At 52.2% G+C, this 24,274-nt stretch overlaps 1 protein-coding gene across 1 annotated transcript; it reads left to right on the forward strand.

The window, feature by feature from the left end:
- Positions 1 to 11,214: 11,214 nt before the first annotated feature.
- On the forward strand, positions 11,215 to 24,019 carry THBS1 (thrombospondin 1). Its single transcript, XM_009907864.2, has 21 exons — positions 11,215 to 11,303; positions 11,991 to 12,568; positions 13,090 to 13,165; positions 13,369 to 13,565; positions 13,747 to 13,872; positions 15,306 to 15,399; positions 15,688 to 15,861; positions 16,232 to 16,408; positions 16,618 to 16,791; positions 16,930 to 17,057; positions 17,171 to 17,323; positions 17,962 to 18,180; positions 18,645 to 18,752; positions 19,104 to 19,263; positions 19,613 to 19,731; positions 20,497 to 20,731; positions 21,057 to 21,284; positions 21,420 to 21,691; positions 22,039 to 22,136; positions 22,243 to 22,382; positions 23,029 to 24,019. The coding sequence occupies exons 1-21, from the start codon at positions 11,237 to 11,239 to the stop codon at positions 23,034 to 23,036; spliced, it is 3,531 nt and encodes a 1,176-aa protein (XP_009906166.2). The 5' UTR covers positions 11,215 to 11,236; the 3' UTR covers positions 23,037 to 24,019.
- Positions 24,020 to 24,274: the final 255 nt, after the last annotated feature.

Genomic DNA, 24,274 nt, shown 5'->3' on the forward strand with positions numbered 1-24,274 from the left:
TGTGGATGTAACCATCCACATCAAGCTCTACATTAGTTCACAGGTCACAGCTCTCAGAGGCAGCATTCAAGGACACTGGGGAACAAAGATGCAAGATCTTCACTTGGAACTGCAGGCCTCTGGCACAGGGTGCAGAGAAAGGATCAGGCATCTCACAAGGAGCAGGGGCACTGATCTGGGCACCCCCAAAAAATATTTTGCCCTTCAGTTTCTATGTGCTTTTGCAAGTCATTGGACTGAAGCTGTAAGTCCCCTTACAGCATCAGTGCTATAGCCAAATGCCAGCAAAACAGAAGGTCCAGCAGAGTTTGATGTTTCCTTACACCGAAAGGTGCAGGTGAAAAACACAGAGGAGATTTCAGGTACACAAACCATCTGTGAGCCTAAGGCACTCCAGGCACGCTAAAGGCTTTCACTCTTTTCCCTCATTGCATGTGTTGCCCTTTCCTTTGAGGGGACAGCAGCTCCTGGCCCTCATGGCACTCCAGAACACTTGCAAGTGGAGCAGTGCCCTGGCCTCAGAACGCACGAGAGTATGCTGCTCGGGTAACCCAATTAGTGACTGGCTCTGCACCAAGAGAGGCCTGAGCTGGTGGAGGCTGTGTAGAAAAGGCCTGCTCAGGACTTCGTGCAGCTGCAAGGACTTGCTCCTTGCAGCTAAACTACACGTGCCTCTCCAGCACATCACCAGGGAGAGCATCAGAGTATAAACCTGACCCAAAAAGAAAGAAGGGGGAAAGCCCAGAGGGAGCACCACGAGAGGAAAAACACCCAGGACCGTTCTCTAGCAACACAGCAACTGTTGGTCGTCCTGGCCGCTGCAACAGCCCAGCAAGCGCTCTGCTCCTCACAGGACACCACAGGCGCTGCTGCCAGGCTGCTCCTCCCATCTCCTGAGGATTCGTTTGTGCTGCTTTCAGAGGGCTTCTACAAAACAGTTCTGCACACCCCGAGCGCTGAGCCCCTGTGTTCTGCTGTATGTTCTTTGTATCAGTGATTTCTGCAGTAATCTGCTTTCCCCACATGACTGGATTAAAGTTTTATGGGGCCCAGGGTAAGCCCAAACAATGAGAACAATCTTACTGTCACCATCCCCACGTTTCACAGCGACTCTGGGCTCATGTTCTCCTCTTTCCGTCTTTTCCTCCTCCCTTTTTTAGACAATTAATTTCTCTACTTGCTGTCCCTCAGCCTGAAGCCTTCCCTGCTGCTCACATGAAAGAGTGTAAGTTACTGACTGTTGAAAACCTCAGCTGAAAAGCAGCCAGGTCAAGATGAGGTTATATAAAAGTCTAAAGGCAACTTTTTTAGGTCAGATTCTCAGCAGTGCAGATTCCAAGTGTTGCAGTAAGCAGACCACACTTCACGCTCCAGCTGACAGTGCTGATGAGCTGGATGCTGCCTACAGACAGTGCATCTCTGCCATGCCCATGCTGCACTTGCACCATGCCCAGGGTACCAGCCAGGCCTTGCTTTCTACTGCTGCACAGAAAGGAAGAAACTTTAAAGCAGTTGTTTTGCCTGAAAGGATTTTACATAAACCCTGTGGGTTGGGTTTGGGTTGCTTTTGGGGCACAGGGAGTTGGGTTTTTTCCTTCTCTGTGTGGAGATTAGCCAGTTGTTGAAATGCTGCACAGAGGAGAGGCTCACCACTGCAAATGCTTCACATGGTGCATGTTGTTTGCCTGTCCTGACCCCCTCGCTCCCGCCAGCTCTCGTCACCGCGAGGAACCTCCAGCGCGCAAAAGGAGATCGTTTGCTTCTTAACCTCGGCAAAGTGGCCTTTGCAGTGTTTTGGTTAAGCATTCTTATGACTGGAGATCTCACTGACCATTCCACAAGTGATGCCTGTTGGGAATGTGTTCAGTGTGGTTGCAAACCCTGAGAAGCAAGGGTGTGAGTGTGTGCTCACAGCTTCAGCATAGGGAGCCTGGGGCTGCACGCCAGAAGAGACGACAGCGAATACAGAGCTGCCAAACCTGCCCTGCAGAAAAAGTCACCACCTTTGCCTTGTCTGCCTGCACCAGGAACCTCTCTGACCCCATGCCCCATGGCTGCAGATCCTCTCTTTCTTGCCTGGTGGCCAGGCTGCTCAGGAGAACATGCCAGCGCTCTCTGCCTTTAGGGTGCACAGTGCCCAGCTACAGAGCCCTCCGTCCATCGCTCACTGTCCTGTGGGAGCTTCTTCAGGTAACTTGGTCACACCAATGACCACAGCTTCACATCACACAGCCACAGTTTCAGTAGTGAGTTCCATCTCCAGCCAAAAGCTAAGCTCTCAGGGACAAATACTTTGTTCCCTGAAATCTGGAAGGAGAAGTAACCCAAAGCAAAAGAGGAATGACAGGAAAGAGAATCTTGTCATCGATCCTCAGGCCAGAAGAGTTTGCTGTACCCACACGAACCAGCTTGCTGCTCTTAGCAGCTTAACACCCCACTCACTGCCTGTGGGCTTCTGAGCACCACATCCTATGTGAGCTTTCAGAAAGGAAGGAGATGAGAACAAAGACCCCCTGTCAGCATGACTGGGATTGCCATTCAGGGCCAGAGTGCAGGCTGTGGGTAACAGCTTGCTGCTCCTGTCCTCACTGCTAACACAGCCCAGTTATCAGCCTGGCAGCTAGAGAGGCTGTACTGCTTAAGCAGCCCTGGCAAGCTGCTGAGCAGACAATGCAGAACCAGAAGGCTGCAACAGACCTGGTTAAATTCTGGACCAAATATAGCAACTAATTTCTGCCTTAAAAACACAAAGCATGCAGAAAGCAGCAGGCCCCTCGTTATTGTCTAATCCTTAATCAAAAGTATTTCCCTTTGCAAGGTCTTGTGCAAGAGCTATAAACCATTTCAGAACATGGAAGAGCTTGCTTACAACAGAAAATGGAACCAAAAGAAGGCTCATCCCATCTAGCTACTCCTGCTCTGAGGCATCTTCAGCTCTCCCACCTCCCAAAAGCTGCCTGAGCCTTCGGCTCCTGGCCACGTGTTTTCACCTCACCCAGACACCCACATAAGCTTTGAGCTTTGCTAATGCAGCTCACCTGCAGCCTCCTCCCCACTCCCAGTGCCAACAGCATTTTGTTACTGTTTTGTAAAGAACCACTCCAAGTCACTACCCTTCCTTGCTGCTGCCTTTTGACCGGAGGTAAGCAGCAGTCTGGTGGGACCAGCCAAAGCAACCTATCAAGTGACGGAGAGAGAGCTTTGTAGAACTCCTTGAATAACAGCAGCACCATGCTCTGTGCATGTCAGGACTACCCTCACACGGAAGGGACGAGAGCTCTGAGGTGTGGGAAACTCCTCTGGCTTGCCACAGGGCAGCCAGAGCAAGCGAATGGCAAGAGTCAGCTGTGCAGCTTCCTCATCCTTTGCACTCCCAGCACATGCTCCCAGGAATCTTCTCTTCTTTTTCCACAATCAACTTCCTACCTGACTCTGTAGCCACTCTGCTTTTTGGAAGGCCCTATGGTTGTTTTGCTGCTAGACAAGTTTACATTTGAATCATTGGCTACACAGAATTACACAGGCTGAGAAGGCAAAGAATGAAGCACAAAACCCACATTCCAAACCAGGGTGAGCTTCCCACTGCAAGAAAAAACAATGGTCATTAAAGAGGAGTTTTGCAATTACAGAAGTGATGTAACTCTTGGTGTCACTCACATCCATGCAAGCTGAAGCAACTGCTTCTTAAAGATCATTCACAGGGAGAAAGTAATAAACCAAGAGGCTCAAAAGTGACTCCCATGAGTTAGTATTCTCCCCATAAATGCATCATAAATACTACCCCCAGCTCCCTTGCGTGGTCACAGGTGGTTTGCCAGCTCAATACCCTGCAACCTTTAGACACTCCATGCATGTAGGCTGTGTTCAGCTAGAGTGCTTTAACCTCTTAGCATCCTCAGTATCTCGTCTATTCGTGAGGAAACTCCAGAGCCAGAACATCTGGTTTGAATGAAGGATGCTTCTCACCTTTCCTTTCCATCAGACTGAGATGTGGCCAGCAACCTGTTCCCCTCACTAAGGATGTCCTGAAGCAGACAGTGTTTGGACTGACAGCCTACCATGCAGCATGTGCATCATGTAGTCACCAGCAGCTGGCTCGCCCTGAGTCAGGTCCCAGCCTCATGCTCAGTCCTGGCACAGCAGCACCTGACTGCTGTCCCATTCTAGCTGGGTAAAGCTGATGGTCTCTCACAACCCTACAGGGGTGCACAAAGGTGTGCACACTTCCCCAGCACCCTGCTCAGAGAGCTCCACAAAGATGCTTTTCCTTAACATGGCACAGGCAAGGGAGTGTGGGTTTATGGACTGCTTTTTTATTTGGCCTGCACAGGCTACCTGACCTTCCATCCTATCTTCCAAGACAGAAAAAAGGGAGGCAGGAAGCACAATACCTGCTTCTTCCTGCCAGTCACACATGGGATGCTCTGCTGTACTTGAGCCTGGTTTATTGCAGAGCATTGCACTGGACAAGAGCTCAGTCCTATTTTTCTCTTCTTTCCCTCACTGTTAGCATCCTAGAGCACTGTCTGCAGCACAGAACTGTTACAAAACCAAGCAGTTGTTTGTGTTGCTTTGTACTTGCAGGCCACGCTGTTACCCTCTCATCTCCCCCAGCTCTCTGTGCTTGAGGTGCCATTTGACAGCTACAGCTCCTTCTCATCTGGCTGCTCTCCTTAAGAGCTCTGCTCCCCTGTCAAAGTTGTGTTTGAAAGCAGTTGGAGCTGTCAGGTGTGGCAGGAGAGAGCGGTCTGTCGCACAGCCCCAGCCAGCAGTCTCAGGACACACCTCACTTCCTTACAAAATCAGGAGAAAGCTTTGCCCCTGCTAGCTCCATTAAAGTCAAATGTTAGGTTGGTTGCCACTTTGTTGTACTGATGTGCTTGCTAGCAAAGGGAGGCTGTAACAGAACAGGACCTGAACTCAAGGCCTGCCGGCCCCACAGGCATCTCCTACAGGAGTTCCCTGAGCCCAGGCAGAACTGCTGCAGAGCAGCGCTTGTGCTTGGGTTCTGTTTTGTAGACCAAGCCTTTAGCCTCCAGAGGGCCATAGGAAGCTTTCCTCACCCAAGATCAAATGAGTTGGTGGTTTCACTGGGAGCTGTCAGGCTGTCCTAATTCAGGAACTCCAGGGTGATCAGTTTAAGCGAGAGGCCTGGGTAGCAGGAAAGATCAGTTTGATTGCTGGGGAGAGGGAGGGAGGTCTGTGCCACACAGCACCCTTGTTTAGCTCCTGGTGACTGTCTCCAGCACAGCTTGCACATGCTGTGCAGCTAGGCAACACCATGGTATCAAACAAACCGCAGAGACAACATCCTCCACAGCTCTCCCTGCTCCCCTCGGCAGTTGCTGCAGCGGGGCTTGGGAGCCGGCGGTCACTGCCCCAGAGATGCTGCTGTATGGGAAGTGGATCTGGAGGGTGTGAGCCGCAGCAGCCTGCACTCTCAAGCAGTGCCACAGCCTGATCCTGAGGCACTGTATTCCTGCCAGTAGTCCTTACTGACGGAAGCAAGCCGACGGGGCCAGTGCTGTGCCTAAACACTACAGGAAGAGGAAAGGCTCTGCAGGACTCAGCACTGCTTCTGCAGTCCCTGGGATAAAGCAGAGGCTGGAGAGGAGCTGCAGGGGCCAGAAACGGGCCCAGCTTTCCTGCAAGCACGCAGGTCACGCCGCTTGCCACCCGTGAAGCGGCAGGCCGCACGGAGTGTCAGCTGGGGCGCGTCAGACACGTCGGAGATGGTTTTGTTTGCTCAAGATACTCTCTTGGCAAGGCACCTTGCTTCCCAGCCCCCCAGGCACTGCTTGGAATGGAAGCCTGCAAATAACTGCACCGGGCAATTCTGTTGTCCTCTCCCCTTCCTCAACACGAAACAGAACCTCTGCCAGGCTGTGTCCCTCCTAAGGTGTCTCCTGTTCTCTGTGCACACTGAGCAGCAGCTGCTGCCTCAGACTGCTGCAGGGAGCTGCACAGAACAAGGCAATGACCAACACCAGTGCTCTGTACCTTACAGCTCAGCACTGGAGTGCAGCATCTGTCGCTCCAGACCAACTTCATGACACAGATATAGGATGGTCTGCCAGTTTTCATGCCAGTGGAAAAGAGCAGCCAGCTACATCTGTTGTGATAACATGGAGAGGACCTTTGGAAGTTACAAACCATCCCTTTTACTTTATATTCCAGTCCCTTCTGGACTGGAGCACCTGGCCTTTAAGAAGCTCCCAGACACATCACTTGTTAGCACAAAGCTGATCTCCCTTCTCAGGAGCACGCTGCTGCTTGTTCAGCACTGCTCTTAGTTATTTGAAGCTGTGTATATTTCAGCTGTGTATATGACAGCACAGTCCTTCTCTCACACACATGGCATTCCCTTGCTCTGCCACAGGACTGCCAGCAGCACCCAGCTGTGTGCTGCACACAGCTTTCAATGCCTTTTTCCCCTCGAAAGATGCTCTTCAAGAGGAAATCATGGCACTATGAAGAGTGCTCTGTTGAACCTGTGAAAAATGGATTGCTTCTGCCTAAGAAGAAAAGGGCAAAGTTTTGTATGGGATGTGGCATTTTGTACCAAGGTGGTGCCATGGTGTGGCACATTGTGTGTGTTACACCTTGTGTATAAATGAGTCTTGCCTGGCTGTGTAATATGAAGTTAACACTGGAGACAGGAGATACTTCTTCTCTGGAGGCTTTCAAGGCCCATGTGGATGTCTCCCTCTGTGACCTGAGCTAGAGTGTATGGTCCTGCTCTGGCAGGGGGGTTGGACTTGATGATCTCTTTGGGTCCCTTCCAACACCTGACATCCTGTGATCCTGTGATAGGTGAAGTCTCTTCTTTACTTCATCTGTCATTATCTTGAGAGGAACATAAACTTGTTTACAGCACACATACCCGCACTGGAACAGGACTGCTGACCAAAGCAGACAAGCAGCTTCCATTCCCTTGATGGGCTCAAAGGTCCCAGCCCATAAATGCACCATGATGGGTACCTGTGCTCCCCTCTGCTGAGAAGCCCCCCTGCTCAAGAAGGCCTGGCCACAGCTATGCTCTGAGCCTGGCTGAAAACCCAGGAAACTCTACCATGCATCTGAATTAGGACACAAGCCTCAGTGAGTCACTGGCTAGAAACAGCAGAGCCTAGCTGCCTATATCTAAGGTTACCTTTGATCCACTGCTGACAAAGGAGGTACCTGAAACAGCCCTTTGAAAGGGTGCTTTTTCTTGTCTCTTTATTCCTTCAGTGACAAAGGAAAGCCTCTTGAACCCTGGAGTACAGTAAACCTGTCTAGTTTCATGAATAGAGGGCTGGGGTATTTTTTGCTTCATACTATTTCAACTATTCTAACTATTTCATAGAAAGAAATGCTTTTACCTTCTAGGGAATAAAGGCTTCAGAATCACTGAAGGGCTTCACTTTCTTGCTGGCCTCGCAGTAGCACAGCCCCTGTGCAACTCCTGTGGGAGAATCACCACAGTTAGTTTCTTTAAAGCATATTCCTCTCATCAAAAAGGAGCACCTTTTGCCAGCCCCAAAATCTGGCTCACAGCCACCAAATGTGCTGACTCAGGACAAATACCTCTGCTAATCAAAGTATTACGGCTCAGATCAATAAGCTAGGTGCACATTACTCAGCCACTGCAATTCCCCACACATCTTTTGGGAGCAGGCCTGCATTTGATGCAGGAACTTCCAGGAGACAAAATGCCCTGTGTGCTGTGTGTGTGCAGGCAGCTTGCAGCCATGGTTTGCACTGACAAGCAGGGTGTCCTCCAGCACACACCCCCCACCCCACCCCTTACCTGCGCCCTACCTGGAGCGACTTTTTCAGAGATTTGCTGAACAACCATGACCTGGACTCCACCCCAGAGAGGAAGGGTTATGCCCTGCATTCAGGTCTGCAGCCCTCCAACAGGTATTTCATTCCCCTAGGAGCTAACCATTAGCTCCCTTACTGGGAGCACAAGGAACACCAAGAGAGCATACACCACGGAGTCATGAATGGTGAGATCCTTCTCTTCTGACTCAGGCACTCAAACTAACCCAGTTACCTGTTCAGAAAGCACAGAGCACCTCTGAGAGGGAAGAGCAGGGGGCTGGAGCAGTTCTGCTGAGAGCACAGGCTGAGGGAGCTGAGGGTGTTCAGCCTGGAGAAGACTCCAGGGGGACCTCAGAGCTGCCTGCCAGGACCTGAAGGCATCCTGCAGGAAGGCTGCAGAGGGACTTTCCATCAGGGGGTCTAGAGACAGGCCAAGGGGGAATGGTTTGAAGCTGAGGCAGAGCAGGGTCAGACTGGAGCTGGGGAAGAAGTTGTTCAGCAGGAGGCTGCTGAGACTCTGGCCCAGGCTGCCCAGGGAGGCTGTGGCTGCCTCCTGCCTGGGAGTGCTGAAGGCCAGGCTGGATGAGGCCTTGAGCAGCTGAGTGTAGCTGAGAGGTGTCCCTGGGCATGGTGGGGAGGTTGCAGCAGCTGAGCTCTGAGCTCCCTCCCAGCCTGAGCCAGTCTGTGACTCTGTGAACTCCTATCATCCTAAAATATATGAGCTCTTCTGAAGGCTCTGTTTAAGAAAGACCTACCCAGCTAATCTGAACTCAAAGCCTACCCTTCAGACATGAGGCAAAATGACAAAAGAATTTAGTGATTAAAACCTTTTTAAAGATCTTTGCTAAATTGTAAAGTGATAATAAGAACAAACAGCCCAGCCCTCTGCATCATTAGGTGTTCAGGAGGAGACTTGCTGGGGTGCTTGGTGCCGTGGGTTAGTTGTTTGGGTGGTGTTGGATTGGTTGATGGGTTGGACGCGGTGATCTTGAAGGTCTCTTCCAACCTGGTCTATTCTATTCTATTCTATTCTATTCTATTCTATCTTCAGTGCTGTGCCAGGAAATTGACCATTTCTGTCCTTTCAAGTTTATAGAAGTTTCTATATTCTGCACTTTTATTAAAAGGCAACTTGTGTATTGTTTGTGACTAGAGCACACCAGGCAAGCTGCTGTGGACTGGTTCAGTGGCATCATTCCAATGTACACTGCATGCCCTATTAGCCCTGTATCAGTTTCACCATAATCAGGATTCATTGTTCTATTCATGTAACTTTAATTGGTTTTGGTAATCTCTTTCTAGGTGCCAGGGGGTAGCTGCATAAAGAGATTCTAGACAAGCCTTATCTAGAGCAAAGTTTGCTTCTATTAGAACAACTTTGGCTTCCATGAGAGAACACCAGAGAAACTCACTGCTTGGTGGGCTGACCCTTGGAGTCCCTGTCCCTGGAGGTGTTCAAAAAAGGATTGGAGGTGGCACTTGGAGCCATGGTTTAGTTAGTCAGGAGGTGCTGGGTGACAGATTGGACTTGATGATCTCTGAGATCTTTTCCAACCTTATTGATTTTGTGATTCTATAACTACCTGTCAGTTAAGCCCATCCAGGCAGGAGCAGTTCCTTGCTCTCTCTCTTGCTGGTTTCTTTCCTGGTGGGGCTCTCATCACCATCATCTCTTCTCTCTCACTTTTGCATCCTGAGATGCTCAAGGTTCTTCTTGGGTGTATCACTGCACAACAAAGAGGCCTACTTAAGATGGCATACTCTGAGAAGTCAAAAGGACAGACAGTCATCTTGGCTCTTCCCTAACACACACGACTCTGTAGCTATCTCATTCTTCAGGTCAAGAATTTCCCCAGGCATTTCCTGGGATAATCTGTGGAGCAGCAATGCCTCTCAACACAGGAGCCAGCCCGAGTGTGTTCCACACAGCCAAGCTGCCAAGCTGGCCCCGGTCTCCTCGGCACACAGGCAGTGCCTGACCGGCTCCTCGTTCACTGACAGCTTTCCGCAGGAGCTCCCCGCATGCCAAGCATGCACGGCCCGGGGAATGCAGAGGAATTAACCATTTTTGGAATCGCATTCCTTCCATGCTGTTTCACACAGTCGAGTGCCTCTGGTCACAGATGACGTACAGAACCTGCCTTTTTCACCTTTAACGGGTTCGCTCTTACCTGAGATGGGAGTGGGAAATTCCTGGCTCAGCCTTCGTGGTCATGAAACCAAGCTGCCAGCGCAGCCCCTCGGCGGCAGGACCGCCCGGGTCCCCCAGCCCGGGTCCCCCAGCCCGGCTAGCCGAGGCTCGTCCCCAGCCACGCTGCTCCCGTGACAAGGAGTGTGGGACGGAAGGCGCCGGGCTCCGCGGCTCGGTGCCCAGCCTGCCCCCCGCCCGGCCCACCTGCGGGCCCAGGCTGGCAGGGAGCGCGAAACGGCCTCTAGTGCCCCTCGCTAGGCCAAGGTCCCCTAGGCTGTGTGATGTGACCAGCGGGCGGGAAGGGCTCTCACTGAGCTCATTAGGCTAATTGAGTGAAGGGAGTTACTCTCACCAAGTGACTCAAGGCAGCCGCAGGTAGCGGCGCTGGGGCACGGCTCGTCCCGGCCGGCCACACCTGCGGCGGCCGGCGCCCCGCCAGCGCTCTCCGCTCGTCCCGACGGCCGCAGCGGACACGGCTGGCAGAGGGGCACCGCGACGCCGGGACGCTGTCGCCCCTCGGGCGGAGCTGAGGCCGGTGCGAGCGGCCGGGAGCGCAGGGGCCGGAGGGCAGGGCCGGGACGCCGCGGAAGGCGACGGGCAGTCGGCGTCGCGCCCGGCGCGGGCCCGAGCGCCTTGCGAGCTCGCGGGGCGCCCCCAAGCGGCACGGCCGCGCCCCGCAGCCCCGGCACAGAAGTCGCCCGCGGCGGCCGCTCCCCCGCCCCGGCCCCCGCGGAAAGTTGTCTCTGGCGGCCGCGCCGCGCGCCGCCCGCCCCCCGCTTCCTGCCCCGCCGCCGCTGATTGGCCGGCCGCGCGCGCAGGAATGCGAGCCGCCCTTTAAAGGCGCGCGCGGCGCCCGCTGCCCGCAGAGCTCGGCCGCGCCGCGCCCGCCCCGCGCACCGGCACGCGCCGCCGCTCGCCGGGACAGCCCAGCGCCGCCCAGGGATAATAGCCGCCAGCAGCCGGAGGCGCGGGAGCCCGCCGCTGCCCGAGCCCGCCGCTGCCCGCCCCGATCGCTCTCCCCGCAGGTAAGTGCTGAAGCGGCGCCGGTCACGCTCGCTCCTTTCTCCGAGGGACACCTGCCGTGTCCCCGCTGCTTGCCCCTGCGCAGCCTGCCTGCCGCCGGCGAGCCTCGGGAGCCGCCGGTAGCGCTGGACGATAGGTCCCGGGTGCGACAGCGGCGCCGTGACCTCCTTCCTTGCGCTTGTTCCCAGGCTGGCTCCGAGACAGACCTTTACCATGGGGCCGGCAGCGGTTCTCTTCCTCCTCCTCACGCTCGGCGCCTCCGAAGCCAAGCGTGCCGCAGGTAAGGACAGCGCTGCGCCGGGGCTCGGGGCGGGCGGGAAGGGAGGACAAACCCTGAAGTACTGCTTGGCGCTTTTGTAGGCGGCTGAAAGGGTGCTCGGTTAGGAGCTCCCAGCTTTCAGTGAACAAAAAGGTTTTCGCCTGAGTATCAGCTAGTTGGGAACAGACTTTTCCTGGTGTGGAATTTGTGTAACCTTCAGAAAGAGAGGAGTCTCCAGGCGTTGAGCACAGAGCTTGTCGTCCTCTGCAATAGCAGCAGATAGGGGGAACATGATGTAGGAGCCGGCCGAAGAAGGAACGGGGCAATAGGCTGCCGTGGGGATGCTGTAGAGAAGCTGCTGCTGTGCTTGCTGCTCATCCATCCGAAGGAAGCAAGCTCCTGTTGCTATATCCTAGCATAGGATCTGGGCATCTGCTGGCTGCTGCTCTTCTGTGAGAGTCTAACGAGGCTCCAGAAGGGCTGCTACCTTTGTGTCAGTCAGCAGGCACCTGGCATTCCTGTGCTGAGTGGCTGCTGCACAAGAACGCACATGTGCTGCTGTGGGGCAGCTGCTGGTGGGGTGCTGTCAGTGCTGCACCTTCCGCAGCGGACATCACCAGCTGGTATTTTCAACAGTCCAGGCAGACACTCTCCTGCTTACCACCTTCTTGTTCTCTGCTCATGCTCCTTGTTCTGATCTTTCTGCAGAGTCCAGGAGTGATGATAACAGTGTCTTTGATCTCTTTGAACTCGTTGGCTTCATTCGGAAGGGAGCTGGGCGCCGGGCACCTGGGGTGCACCTGGTGAAGGGACCAGAATCCTCCAGCCCTGCTTACCGCATCGAAGATGCTGGGCGCATCCCTGCTGTCCCCGACTCCAAGTTCCAAGACTTATTAGATGCCATCCATGCCGAGAAGGGCTTCATCCTCCTGGCCACTCTCCGGCAAGCCAAGAAGAGCAGGGGCACGCTGCTCTCTGTGGAACAGAAAGATGGCTCTGGGCACGTCTTCAGCCTGGTATCCAACGGCAAGGCAGGCACCCTGGACCTCAGCCTGTCTGGCGACGGCAAGCAGCAGCTCGTCTCAGTAGAGGATGCCTTGCTAGCTACAGGACACTGGAAGAACATCACCCTGTTTGTGCAGGAGGACCGAGCTCAGCTCTATGTGGGGTGTGAGAAAATGGAGAATGCTGAACTGGACATCCCCATTCAGAACATCTTTACGAGGGACCTGGCCAGCAGTGCCAGTCTCCGTATGGCCAAAGGGGGAGTCAACGACAACTTCCAGGTAAGGTTTCACCTGTGGTTATACCCAGTACTTCCTTCAGCTGTCTGCCTCGAAGGTGTATTTACTGCTTGACCAGCCTAAATAGCTGCAAAGACAGAGGGCTCCACCACTGAGTAGCTTGACCACCTCTAAATCTAGTCAGCTTTAATAAGGGAGTTTGAAAGGCTAAGCATTAGACCTGCAGGGACAGAACTCCCTGCAGCAAAAGAAGGCTCTGAAACTTCCAAACAAGTGGTTGTGGCTCCATTGCTCAATTTCTTATACAATATGCAGAAATTCCTGGAGATACTTTTTTCTTCCTGCCTGGAGACTTGCCAGGTCCTTATTGTCAAAGGATGAGTGTTGGGCAGCAGGGGGTGTTGTCACTAAGAATACAGCAGTGTGTTTCACGGTGCCATCTGTCCCTCACAAAATTACTCTCAATGCTCTTGCATGACCTTAAGTTGCTGCAGGCTCTGTGTGTGAGTTGCACTTCCCCTCGCAGTCCCTGCAAGCAGCTGTAATTCTTCCTCTGTCCACAGGGACTGCTGCAGAATGTGCGGTTCGTGTTCGGAACCACTCTGGAAACCATCCTGAGGAACAAAGGCTGCTCCAGCTGTAAGTGTGCAACCTTCTGAACCCAATCAAACCCAGGATTCCTTGTTACGTTAGACAAGTCAAAACAGAGCTCAGAAGTATGCTGGCATGCAAACCCACCGTGCATGAGCAATGAGATTACCCTCTGCAGGCACCCTAGTGGCAGCTGCTCGGCAGGTGTTGCCTTGGAATGAAAAAAGCCCTGACGTGTGTTTGTCTCTTAGCCACCAGTGCCATCATCACCTTGGACAACCCCATCAACGGCTCCAGCCCAGCTATCCGCACGAACTACATCGGCCACAAGACCAAGGACATGCAGGCAGTGTGTGGCTTCTCCTGTGATGAGCTGACCAACATGTTCGTGGAGCTGCAGGGGCTGCGCTCCATGGTCACGACGCTCCAGGACAGAGTGCGCAAAGTGGTGAGTGCTGGCCAGGCCTGCGGTGCCTTCAGTAACTGGCACTCGGGCAGTGAAGCATCGCCTGCCCTTTGAGCCTGGATCAGCACCAGGAGCTACCCTCCATGGCTTCTGTGGAACAGGGTGCTTGCTGCATTACCTTCTCAATGTCTTCTCTCTGCCTCTCTCTTCTGTCCCCTCCAAGACTGAAGAAAATGAGCTCATTGCCAAAGTGGTCCAGATCACCCCGGGAGTGTGCATTCATAACGGAATCTTGCACAAAAACAAAGAGGAGTGGACTATTGACAGCTGCACTGAATGCACCTGCCAGGTAGGGTTCCTCAGGTTCACAGGTCCTCTGTACACAAGCTCAGGAGCTGAAATGAACAGAAGTTCCTAAACGATGCTAGAGTGAATCCTGCACAGACCTGGATGTGTTGCTGTGGGCAAAGCTGTGTTCCATCCTCCTAGATCTCTGGTATAAAGGCAGCTTTCATACAGTGTTAGAACTGCAGAACCTGGGAGACTCATGCAAACCATCACCGGCACAGCTGCTGACACTCCTCGTGGCTTCCTTTGGGGCATGCCTGTATTCTTCACATAGTCTGTGAGCATAAGTCAGGATCAGTAGAATGCATCTACAGTACCGCATCAGCTTTGCTCCCTGGAATGCTTTAGATGCACCTTCTGTCCTCAGTGAACCTCCTGCTGGCTTAGCAGGAGAAGACCTTGCTAGTCATAAAGGCTCTCACAAAATGTAAGCTTTCCTGTGCTGCTAGCTGTGAGAACAGCAATCCCTTCCAGATTCAGCTGAGCTGTTCAAATCCCAGGATCACCTGGCAAGACCTCTGTGCTTTGTGTTCTGCTTCCATGGAATGTTGCAATAGTATACTGAAGCAAACATACAGTTTCAGAGCCTCTTTAAACTCCCTCTACCTGCAAATAGACCTTAACAAAAGCATCTTGGGTGTACCATGAGCCCAAGTGGGTTAACCGACCTGCTGCTGGCTAGAGACCAAAGGCTGAGTTTGTACGCATGCAATCCAAGGCATCTCAGCAAGTTCTGCATCTGCTTCTATGTCTCTCTGCATCTTCTGCCTTGCAGTCAGCACGTGGTACTGTGACTTCTGCATTTGCCTCTTTCCAATGGCAACTCTCTTGCTCAGTGTTGGCTGTAACTGCCTTTGTGTGGTCATTTGCTTGGAGATTGAAATGGCAATCATGAGTGTTCTGACCAAGCTGCTACCTTCTAGAAGCAAACTATAGGCTGCCCTTTAGCTCTCATTGAGATTTAAGGTGAATGTTCTTACCCTGCCTGCTTGGCTTGGAGATCAAAGACCTTCAAGTATAAGCTATAGATTTCCTGGCTTCTGAGCAGAGTCACTAAACTCACTTCATCTTTACCATATAATCAGCTTAAGTCCATGTTAAGTGAAAAAGTTGGCTTCTCATTTCCTTGTTTGAAGTCTGACCTTATACTTTGGGTATCACATGATAGCCTTACTCTAGCCAGCATCTGCAAAACCAGAACTTGATCAGCTTCTGCAGAACCAAAATACTTCTGGTTTAGACTGCAGACTAAGGGGTGAGAGTGGGAGCGAGCAGAGTCTGACTGAGAATAGCTGTGAGCGCCCCTGGCTTGTGTGGGCTCTGCTTTGGGTGTGCTGCTGAGCCTTGAAGTGCTGCAGGAGAGGTCTGTTTGCCCAGCCTGCAGGCACAGGTTGTGTTCCACTTGCTTACGGCACTCCTTGTGATTCTTCGTAGAACTCTGCCACCATATGCCGCAAAGTGTCCTGTCCTCTCATGCCCTGCTCCAACGCCACCGTGCCCGACGGGGAGTGCTGCCCTCGGTGCTGGCGTAAGTACTGAGCACCTCCTGCTCCCCTAGCAGCTGGCTTCACCTGGCTAGACACCTGCTGCTTGAAGGTGTGCCACAGCTGGGCATCGCCCTGCCCCACTCGAGTCAGGCTAGCCTGGTGTGTGGGAATAGCTCAGGGGATGTGCTGAAGCTCTTAGTTCCTGGCCTGTACCTCGGATAAGATGCCTGCGGCTTTTGAGGGCAGCTGTCCCCTGTTTGTGAGGAGAGGGTGGGAGAAAAGGCTATGGGACAGCACCTCTGGAGTGACAGAGCTGTATCCCTCTGCAGCGAGCGACTACACTGACGACGGATGGTCTCCCTGGTCCGAGTGGACGTCCTGCTCTGTGACCTGCGGCAACGGGATCCAGCAGAGGGGGCGGTCCTGTGACAGCCTCAACAACCGCTGCGAGGGCTCTTCTGTGCAGACCAGGACTTGCCACCTTCAGGAGTGTGACAAGAGATGTAAGTACCTGACCTGCTCATGCTGCTGAGACACAGGCCACAGGCACTGGCTTCAGTTTCACAGGCCATGGAGCTCTGTCACTGGGGGGGAGTGTTGGCTCCTGGCCTCGAGGACCTGTACTAATGAGCTAAAGGAGAGCAGAGAGTTAATGCAGGCAATGGGCACGCTTGGGCACTGCTCCCAGGGCAAAATTGGAGGCCAGTTCAGTTATGCAATTCTCTAGTGGCAAAACAACTCGATCTGTGACAGTGGCGAGGCTGTCCAACATGCATGGAGTCTTTGGCTCAGGTCTGGTACTGCCTGCTAGGTGCTCTGCAGCTGAGGTCTGTTCTTCAGCAGCGTTGCTGATAGCAGACATCTCTCTTCCAGTTAAGCAGGATGGTGGCTGGAGTCACTGGTCCCCATGGTCATCGTGCTCTGTCACCTGCGGCACGGGCATCATCACGAGAATCCGGCTGTGCAACTCGCCAGTGCCACAGCTCAATGGCAAACCTTGTGAGGGCGAGGCAAGAGAAAACAAAGCCTGCCAGAAGGATCCTTGCCCAAGTAAGTGTGTCCAGGTGGTACCTGCTGCTTGGTACCTTAGATGGTGACCTTCCTGAGCAGCTGCTACTGTGGCTTTTCTATGGAGTCCATCTGTTCTGTCCTGTCTGAAGTGCTCTCACTACACAAGCAGTAGGCCTTAAGCAGGCAGAAACTAGTTGTACCAGTGAATTTAAAGTGACACATCTTCTCTAACCTCTGTCTCCCTTTAGTTAATGGCAACTGGGGCCCATGGTCTCCATGGGACACCTGCACAGTGACCTGTGGAGGAGGACTTCAGAAGCGGAGCCGCCTCTGCAATAACCCTGAGCCTCAGTACGGGGGCAAGGCTTGTGTAGGGAAGGCCAGAGGGACTCAGGTCTGCAACAAGCAGGACTGCCCAATTGGTGAGCACCCATAAGCACCTAAAGGCTGTGGGCAGCCTTTGCAAGCTTGGCTTCAGTGTGTAAAGACACTGGTGCTGCACCTTCTGCAGCAGCATAGCAGGCAGCCCTCACCTGAGCACCACCTCCTCTGTTTCTCAGATGGGTGTCTGTCCAACCCCTGCTTTGCGGGGACCACCTGCACCAGCTCCCCTGATGGCTCCTGGAAGTGTGGTGCCTGTCCTGCTGGCTATCATGGGGATGGAATCCACTGTGAAGATATTGATGAGGTAAAAATGCTGCTTTGCTCCTTGAAAGAGTTAAAGGAAATGGTAGGGTAGGAAACTGCTGGCGTGGTGTAATGCTAACTGTTGTTCTCCTGTACCTCAAACCCTCCTTTCAGTGCAAAGAGGTTCCTGATGCCTGCTTTGCCTTCAATGGAGTGCACAGGTGTGAGAACACCGAACCTGGCTACAACTGCCTGCCTTGTCCACCACGCTTCACTGGGACACAGCCCTTTGGACGCAGTGTGGAGGATGCCATGGCCAACAAACAGGTACTGTCAGCTGGAGCTCTGAAACCTAAACAGCAGCAAAGCCTCTGTGTACTTCAGGGGAGAACTTGGTGCACTCAAAGCACCATCCTCAGATTCAGCAGCACAGGAGGAGCATTAAACAGTCTCCACTGGAGTTCAATCAGCTTTAAAAATCACTGCCCTCAGCCAGGGAGGGTTTAGATGTTAGACAGCATTTTAGAATCACAGAACTATTGAGGTTGGAGAAGATGTCTGAAATCACAGAATCACCAAGGTTGGAAGAGACCTCAAAGATCAGAGTCCAACCTGTCTCCACAGACCTCGCGACTAAACCATGGCACCAAGTGCCACATCCAATCCCCTCTTGAACACCTCCAGGGACGGTGACTTCACCACCTTCCTGGGCAGCACCAAGTCCAGTCCAGAAGTCACTAAACAGTGTTCACTGACCATCCAGCAGCAGGTGCCTTGGAGATATTGTAGTGCTTAGTTCCATTGGAAAATAAGTAGGGGTTGAATGAGGCCAACTGGTGCTAAGACCAAGCCTGGAGCTGCAGAGCGGAGGAAAGCAATGAGGCCTTTCTTGGTTTTCTGCTCAAAAGAAGCATGGGGAAGTGGAGTAAAAAGCTGTTCTGCAGAGAGTTTGTGTTGTCCCCTAGGTGTGTAAGCCACGTAACCCCTGCACAGATGGCACACATGACTGCAACAAGAATGCCAAGTGCAACTACCTTGGCCACTTCAGTGACCCCATGTACCGCTGCGAGTGCAAGCCAGGCTATGCTGGCAACGGCATCATCTGTGGCGAAGACACTGACCTGGACGGGTGGCCCAACGAGAACCTCGTCTGTGTGGCCAATGCCACCTACCACTGTAAAAAGGTGAGCTGCTCCTCCTCCCCCATCCACTGCTCTGCCAGCCTGGCTGAGAATGGACACACCCTTACCTTCAAGGCATGATGCAAGTCCCTGTCTAGAGCTAGCAAACTGTCCTGTCTGCAAATAACCCTGGCAAGGGGCTCCCGGTGAGATGCCAGTGCCAAGGCATTATCTGTTGGAGATCTTCTAGAAGACTCTAGTGCAGCTATTCTGTGTTCCTGCTGAACATGTATCTGTCTCCAAGGGGAGAAAAAGGGAGGAAGACTCTCAAAAGCAGCCAAATCCTTATTTTACAAAGAGTTTGAAGTGTGGCTCCCCAAGCCTTCCCTTCACAGCAAACATGAGCTGAGACTGTGAGACCAGCTGCCTGGCTCGGCCCTTATGGCTGAGCCTTCTTTGTGCCTAATGGTTAGACCTTACCTGCTGAAATCCTTGTTGTAAACATCTGAGTGCTTTCTGCTTTCTAGGATAACTGCCCCAATCTGCCCAACTCTGGGCAGGAAGACTATGATAAAGATGGGATTGGTGATGCCTGTGACAGTGATGATGATGACGATGGAATTCCTGATGACCGGGTAAGGAACAGCCTTAGAATGGAGCTCTCCCACTCCCCTTCCTGAAGCTGGGCTCTAGATTCTGACCTTAACCTTAGGAGGCCTGGAAGAGATTGCTGGTGCTGACAGCTATCCTGGAAGCCTTTAGATAGGCAAAACTGCAGACAGACTCTCTGCAGCTGGCTGAGCTTTGCAAGTAAATCTTCACTTCTCAGCCCGTCCCACACTCATGCAAGCAGCAGAGTTGAGATGGAAATGCTCCAGCTGGTTCCCTGCCTCTTGTTCCTCCCTTCGTAGCAGTACAAGCATGAGCAGGATCTGGTTAAAGCTTTCACCTGACTGTTTAAAGCCTGGCTTCCCTTGCTTTTGCAGGACAACTGTCCCTTCATCTACAACCCCCAGCAGTATGACTATGACAGGGATGAGGTTGGTGACCGCTGCGATAACTGCCCCTACAACCACAACCCTGATCAGACTGACACTGACAACAATGGGGAAGGAGATGCCTGTGCAGTGGACATTGATGGGGATGGTAGGTGGCTTCTAAGCACTCCTTTAAATGGGTTTGTAATCAGTTGGATCAAACAAACCATGGATTTAATCCCTGATCATACAAAAGCTCTCCTCTGGTGGTTCCAGGCCATGAAGGCTGCTGAACATTAGTTACAGCTAATGGTCATTCGTTGTGAAACAGCCCTCTGGGCTCAGCTCAATGCCAGCTCCAGCCTGCAGGCAGTAGGAGCAGAGTGTTGGCAGAGCTGGTGGTCAGGTGTCAGAGCCTTCAAAATGCTTTTCAAAAATACACCAAGTATGTAGTGGCTTTACCCAGTCCTTTGCAGCACTTAGACATCTGTCTTCATGCACTCTCCTTGCTGTTACAGGAGTCCTCAACGAAAGGGACAACTGCCAGTACGTCTACAACGTAGACCAGAGGGACACAGACCTGGATGGTGTTGGAGATCAGTGTGACAACTGTCCTCTGGAACACAACCCTGACCAGGTAGGGGATTTGCACCACAGAAATAGACTGGCATCAGAAAAACTCCCTGGGGCATCATGTAGCCTAGAAAGCACTGGAACAAGTTAAGCTTTACTTGGCCTTGTCAGGAATCACTGACTTGCAAAGGATGCCTTCATCAAGTGAGAAGCCCCTGCAGCTCAGGCAGCTGCTAGGAGTTTCCTGGAAAGTAACTCCAGTGAGGGTCTGAGACTACTGCAGGTACTCATCTCCCAAACTTTGCTCACGTTTGTGGTGATTCCCTTAGTGAGGTTATCCAGTTCTTAGCATGGCATGAAATCTAGGTGTGTAGGAAGTACCCTTTTGATGAGCCTGTACTCCTGTGTTCACTTAGACTTGTTCTTGATCTTTGCCTTTGAGTTCAAAACAGCTACATTTGAAAAGACCTTTTTCCCCTGGCAGCATGGGTTGCTTTTCTGTAACAAAGGTGCATCCAGGCACTTCCAAAAGTCCCCTTCACAGAAATCTAGGGGGATCCAGCCTCTTGCACAACTGATTGGTTCACATGGCAGAAGGGAGAAGAGAAGCAGATGACCACACTGCTTTCTGCTGCTGTGGATTCAAATGAAAACCAAGGCAACACTAAAGCAGCCCAAGAGCAGTCGGCACAGGCAGCTTTTCAGCTGTATTAGGGTCACTGGATGCTTTCCTGGCTCCTGCCAAAGCAAGCAGAGCTCTCTCCTGGCTGTCCAGACTCCTACTTTTTCTGAGCAGCTGTTTCAACACTTCTTTTTTCCCCTTTCTTAGGAAGACACCGATTCTGACCTCATAGGGGATCAGTGTGACAACAACCAGGACATTGATGAAGATGGCCATCAAAATAACCTTGACAACTGCCCCTATGTGCCCAATGCCAACCAAGCTGACCACGATAAGGACGGAAAAGGCGATGCCTGCGACCATGATGATGACAATGATGGTATCCCTGATGACAAAGACAACTGCAGACTGGTTGCCAACCCAGACCAAGCCGATTCAGATGGTAAGCTGCCCAGGCTCACAGTGATGTTTTAAGAACACTTTCCAGTACTCTGGGTTTTTCCTAACCCCCTGCCCACTATTTAGAGTCTGTGCTGTTTAGTGCACCCCAAGAGGAAGGAGCAGTGTAAAGGTGACCATGTATCCAACTTACTCCTAAGTCACCGGCAGGCTGGAGTGCAAGGGCTACCCCGTGAGGAGTAGCTGTTGTACTGCCAGCTGTGGTGTCTGCCAGCAGTGCCTTGGTAGTCACAGATCTGCAGTTGGGATTTCAAGCCCAAGCTGTACAGCAGGGGTGAGGTAACGGTGACATTACTTGTGCCCTGCAGGCGATGGACGTGGGGATGCTTGCAAAGATGACTTTGACCAAGACAGCGTGCCAGACATTGATGACATCTGCCCTGAAAACGTGGACATCAGTGAGACTGACTTCAGGAAGTTTCAGATGATTCCCTTGGATCCCAAAGGAACATCCCAGAACGATCCCAACTGGGTGGTTCGTCACCAGGGCAAAGAGCTGGTTCAGACAGTCAACTGTGACCCTGGCCTTGCTGTTGGTAAGTGCAGATCTTACCTCTAACAGGTTACAGTTTGGGCTTTGCTTGAGGGGGAGGGGAGGAGGAGAACCTGAGAAGCTTCAGGAGTTAATCACGAGAACAGTGCATAAAACTTCCTCCTTGAATGCCCCCTAGGGTTTGATGAATTCAATGCTGTGGACTTCAGTGGCACCTTCTTCATCAACACAGAGAGGGATGATGACTACGCTGGCTTTGTGTTTGGCTACCAGTCTAGCAGTCGTTTCTATGTTGTGATGTGGAAGCAGATCACCCAGTCCTACTGGGACTCTACGCCAACCAAAGCTCAGGGCTACTCGGGTCTCTCCATCAAAGTTGTGAACTCCACCACGGGCCCAGGAGAGCACCTTCGGAATGCTCTGTGGCACACGGGGAACACCCCCGGGCAGGTAAGAGGGGCGCTCTGATACCCTGCTCTCTGCCACCTGAAACGCTTCCATGGGGGCCATGCAGAGGGGCTTCGTCCTCTTGCAGGGCAATAGCTCTGGCCTTGTCCCTCAGCATGCCAAACACCACAGCAGAGGAGCAGCCTGCGTGCTGCAGACAGGCTCTCCAGCAGCACTGTCAGCAGTTGCCTACTGACATCTCTGCATTGAATTTAAATGCAGTTGATGTCAATAAAAACCACTGAAGGGCCCTAATGACTTGCCCCAAGCCTGTACTAGTCAGAAGGCTGCTGGTCAAGGCACCCATGTCAAAACACTGGCTTTGTGATCAATGCAATGCTCTTCTGTAGGTGAGAACCCTGTGGCATGACCCCCGGCACATAGGCTGGAAAGACTTCACTGCGTACAGGTGGCGGCTGAGCCACAGACCCAAGACTGGCTACATCAGGTGAGCATCAGCCTTCTGCCTGCAGAAATACCACAGGGAGCAGGCATGCCTGTAAAGATGAACCCAAGCAGCTTGTCCAGACGGCTGACCTCCTGTCTCTTTGCAGGGTTGTGATGTATGAAGGGAAGAAAATCATGGCAGACTCAGGACCCATCTATGACAAGACCTACGCTGGGGGCCGGCTAGGGCTGTTTGTGTTCTCTCAAGAAATGGTCTTCTTCTCAGATCTGAAATATGAATGCAGAGGTAAGGAACCCCTGGACTGTAAAATCCTTTGTTCAAGAACGCTGCTCTCAATAAACCAGAGAAGCAGAGCTAAGGGCAGGGGAGAGGGAGGTTCTCCCATGATGTTTTATGGCTCGGTCTCTCAGTTCTGCAGGCAGAACCAGGACACCTTGGTAAGCTCTCTAGTTAAGCACTTAAGTGTGTAAAATCTGTGTTGCTGTCCTGTGATTTCAAAGTGTCAGAACTCCTCGTTAACTTCTGGGTATGAACAATCTAGAATCTCCCTTGAAAATGCTGACTGGACTGAATCAGCACAGCTGACAAAGTCCAAGGTGAAAATGCCAAGCGCTCACTTTGGCTAGCAAGGGAGGAGTGTCAGACATGCAACATCCTAACTTGCTTCAAGGCAAGCAGAGAAGGCTGTCCATGTATGGGACTCCCAGTGCAGAGGAGTTAGGTGCATGAGACCAGTGCCAGGTGCCCTGAGCCTTCCTGGGTTGTGACCTCGGTCTGTAATGGTTACACAGAGCAGATGCTGAAGTCCCAGTACCTGAGCACTTAAGTTTTTATTGCTGTGGTCTTCACAAATGTCTCCAGGGATCAGTGTTGTAGACATAACCATGCATAATACACAGAAATGGTTGACTACCTCACTTTCTGCCCACAGATCCATAGTCAGCAGGCTACTGGATCCAGAGACTCTTTAAAACTGCTGGTATTGCACCTTCTGAAACGGTTAGCCTTACGGACCCTGGGACCAGTGTATTATTCCTTCCTGTCTCCTTTCTGTGCAAATGTGGACTCAAACACATCATCTGCCTCAAGAGATTGCTTTTGAGAACGAGAGTGAAAACCTACTTAGTACCTGACCTCTGCTGAAGGGGAAGGAAGCAAGTGTGTCTTGCAGCTGAGAATTCTTCCCTGGACAAGCACACTGCCTTCAGCAGGAAAGACATTTGGTTGCTGTTCAGCACAGTGCAGTGTCACTGCCTCCAAATGGAGGTCCCATGGAGCAGCATCTTCAAAGAACATCTTTGGATGTGCTGTGGACTACTTAACTGAAGACCTTTCATTGTGTGGGGACAAGGGTTTGGGTGGGAGGTTTTTGTTTTCTTTGTGGGGGAGAGGAATTGTTTTTTAACAGCTGTGCTACCTTGGTTTACATCCCTTTGACTTGGAGAAACTCTTGTTCTGTCTGCTTTTCAGATGAAGACTTAGCCTTTAGTTGTGGTGAGCTAGATCAGCTGCTGTGTTGCACAGGACAAAACAGATCTCCTAAGGTGGGAAGGGGAAGGAGGATTGAAGACTGGCACACTGGATCACACTAGCTTTGGGAGAACTGGGGTTCACAGCTTGGTTCTGGTTTTGCTGATCAGATGCAGATCTCTCACCTTTGTTAATGTTCTGTTCAGCTCTGGTGCCATCTGGGCTAGCACTGTGCTGTCCTGAGAAGCTCAGCACATGCTTCACTTTTTATGGTTAAAAAGGCACAAAATTGATCTACACATTCCTCCTCTACATGCCAGAGATGCTTTAAACCCCTCACTTCTTTGGAGGGGAAGCAGCCTATAGGTAAAATGCTGCCCTTGTAAAATATTTATTTTTACCTGTCCTTCACAGTTTCATGCCTGAGGGGTTCTTGATCCAAACAAGTGCGTCAGGACTATCCACCTGCTCCTTGTTACCAGTCTGCAGGACTGGAAGAGTGTAAATACTGACTATTTATTGACTAGAGGACTCTTAGCTGAGAAAAAACAGCCTTGTCTGGAGAAGACAGTGGTGATCTGTTGGTGTTGCCACAAAGGCTCCCAGGCACAGGGAAGAGTGGCAGGGTGGGGAGTGAGAGGTTTGGATTTCTCAGTCTGAGCTCAATGTTGGCTTTGCCTTTCTCTGTGCAGGGCAGCTAGCAGCCT

This window comes from Dryobates pubescens, chromosome 5 (assembly GCF_014839835.1).
Source record: "Dryobates pubescens isolate bDryPub1 chromosome 5, bDryPub1.pri, whole genome shotgun sequence".
Taxonomy (NCBI): Eukaryota; Metazoa; Chordata; class Aves; order Piciformes; family Picidae; genus Dryobates; species Dryobates pubescens.

Bases quoted from the DNA above. Each gene is read 5' to 3' on its own strand.
- THBS1 (XM_009907864.2), top strand. From the start codon at position 11,237: ATGGGGCCGGCAGCGGTTCTCTTCCTCCTCCTCACGCTCGGCGCCTCC. The intron at 20,732-21,056 runs GTAAGCTGCCCA...TGTGCCCTGCAG, and splicing joins AGACCAAGCCGATTCAGATG to GCGATGGACGTGGGGATGCT. The intron at 21,692-22,038 runs GTAAGAGGGGCG...GCTCTTCTGTAG, and splicing joins CGGGGAACACCCCCGGGCAG to GTGAGAACCCTGTGGCATGA.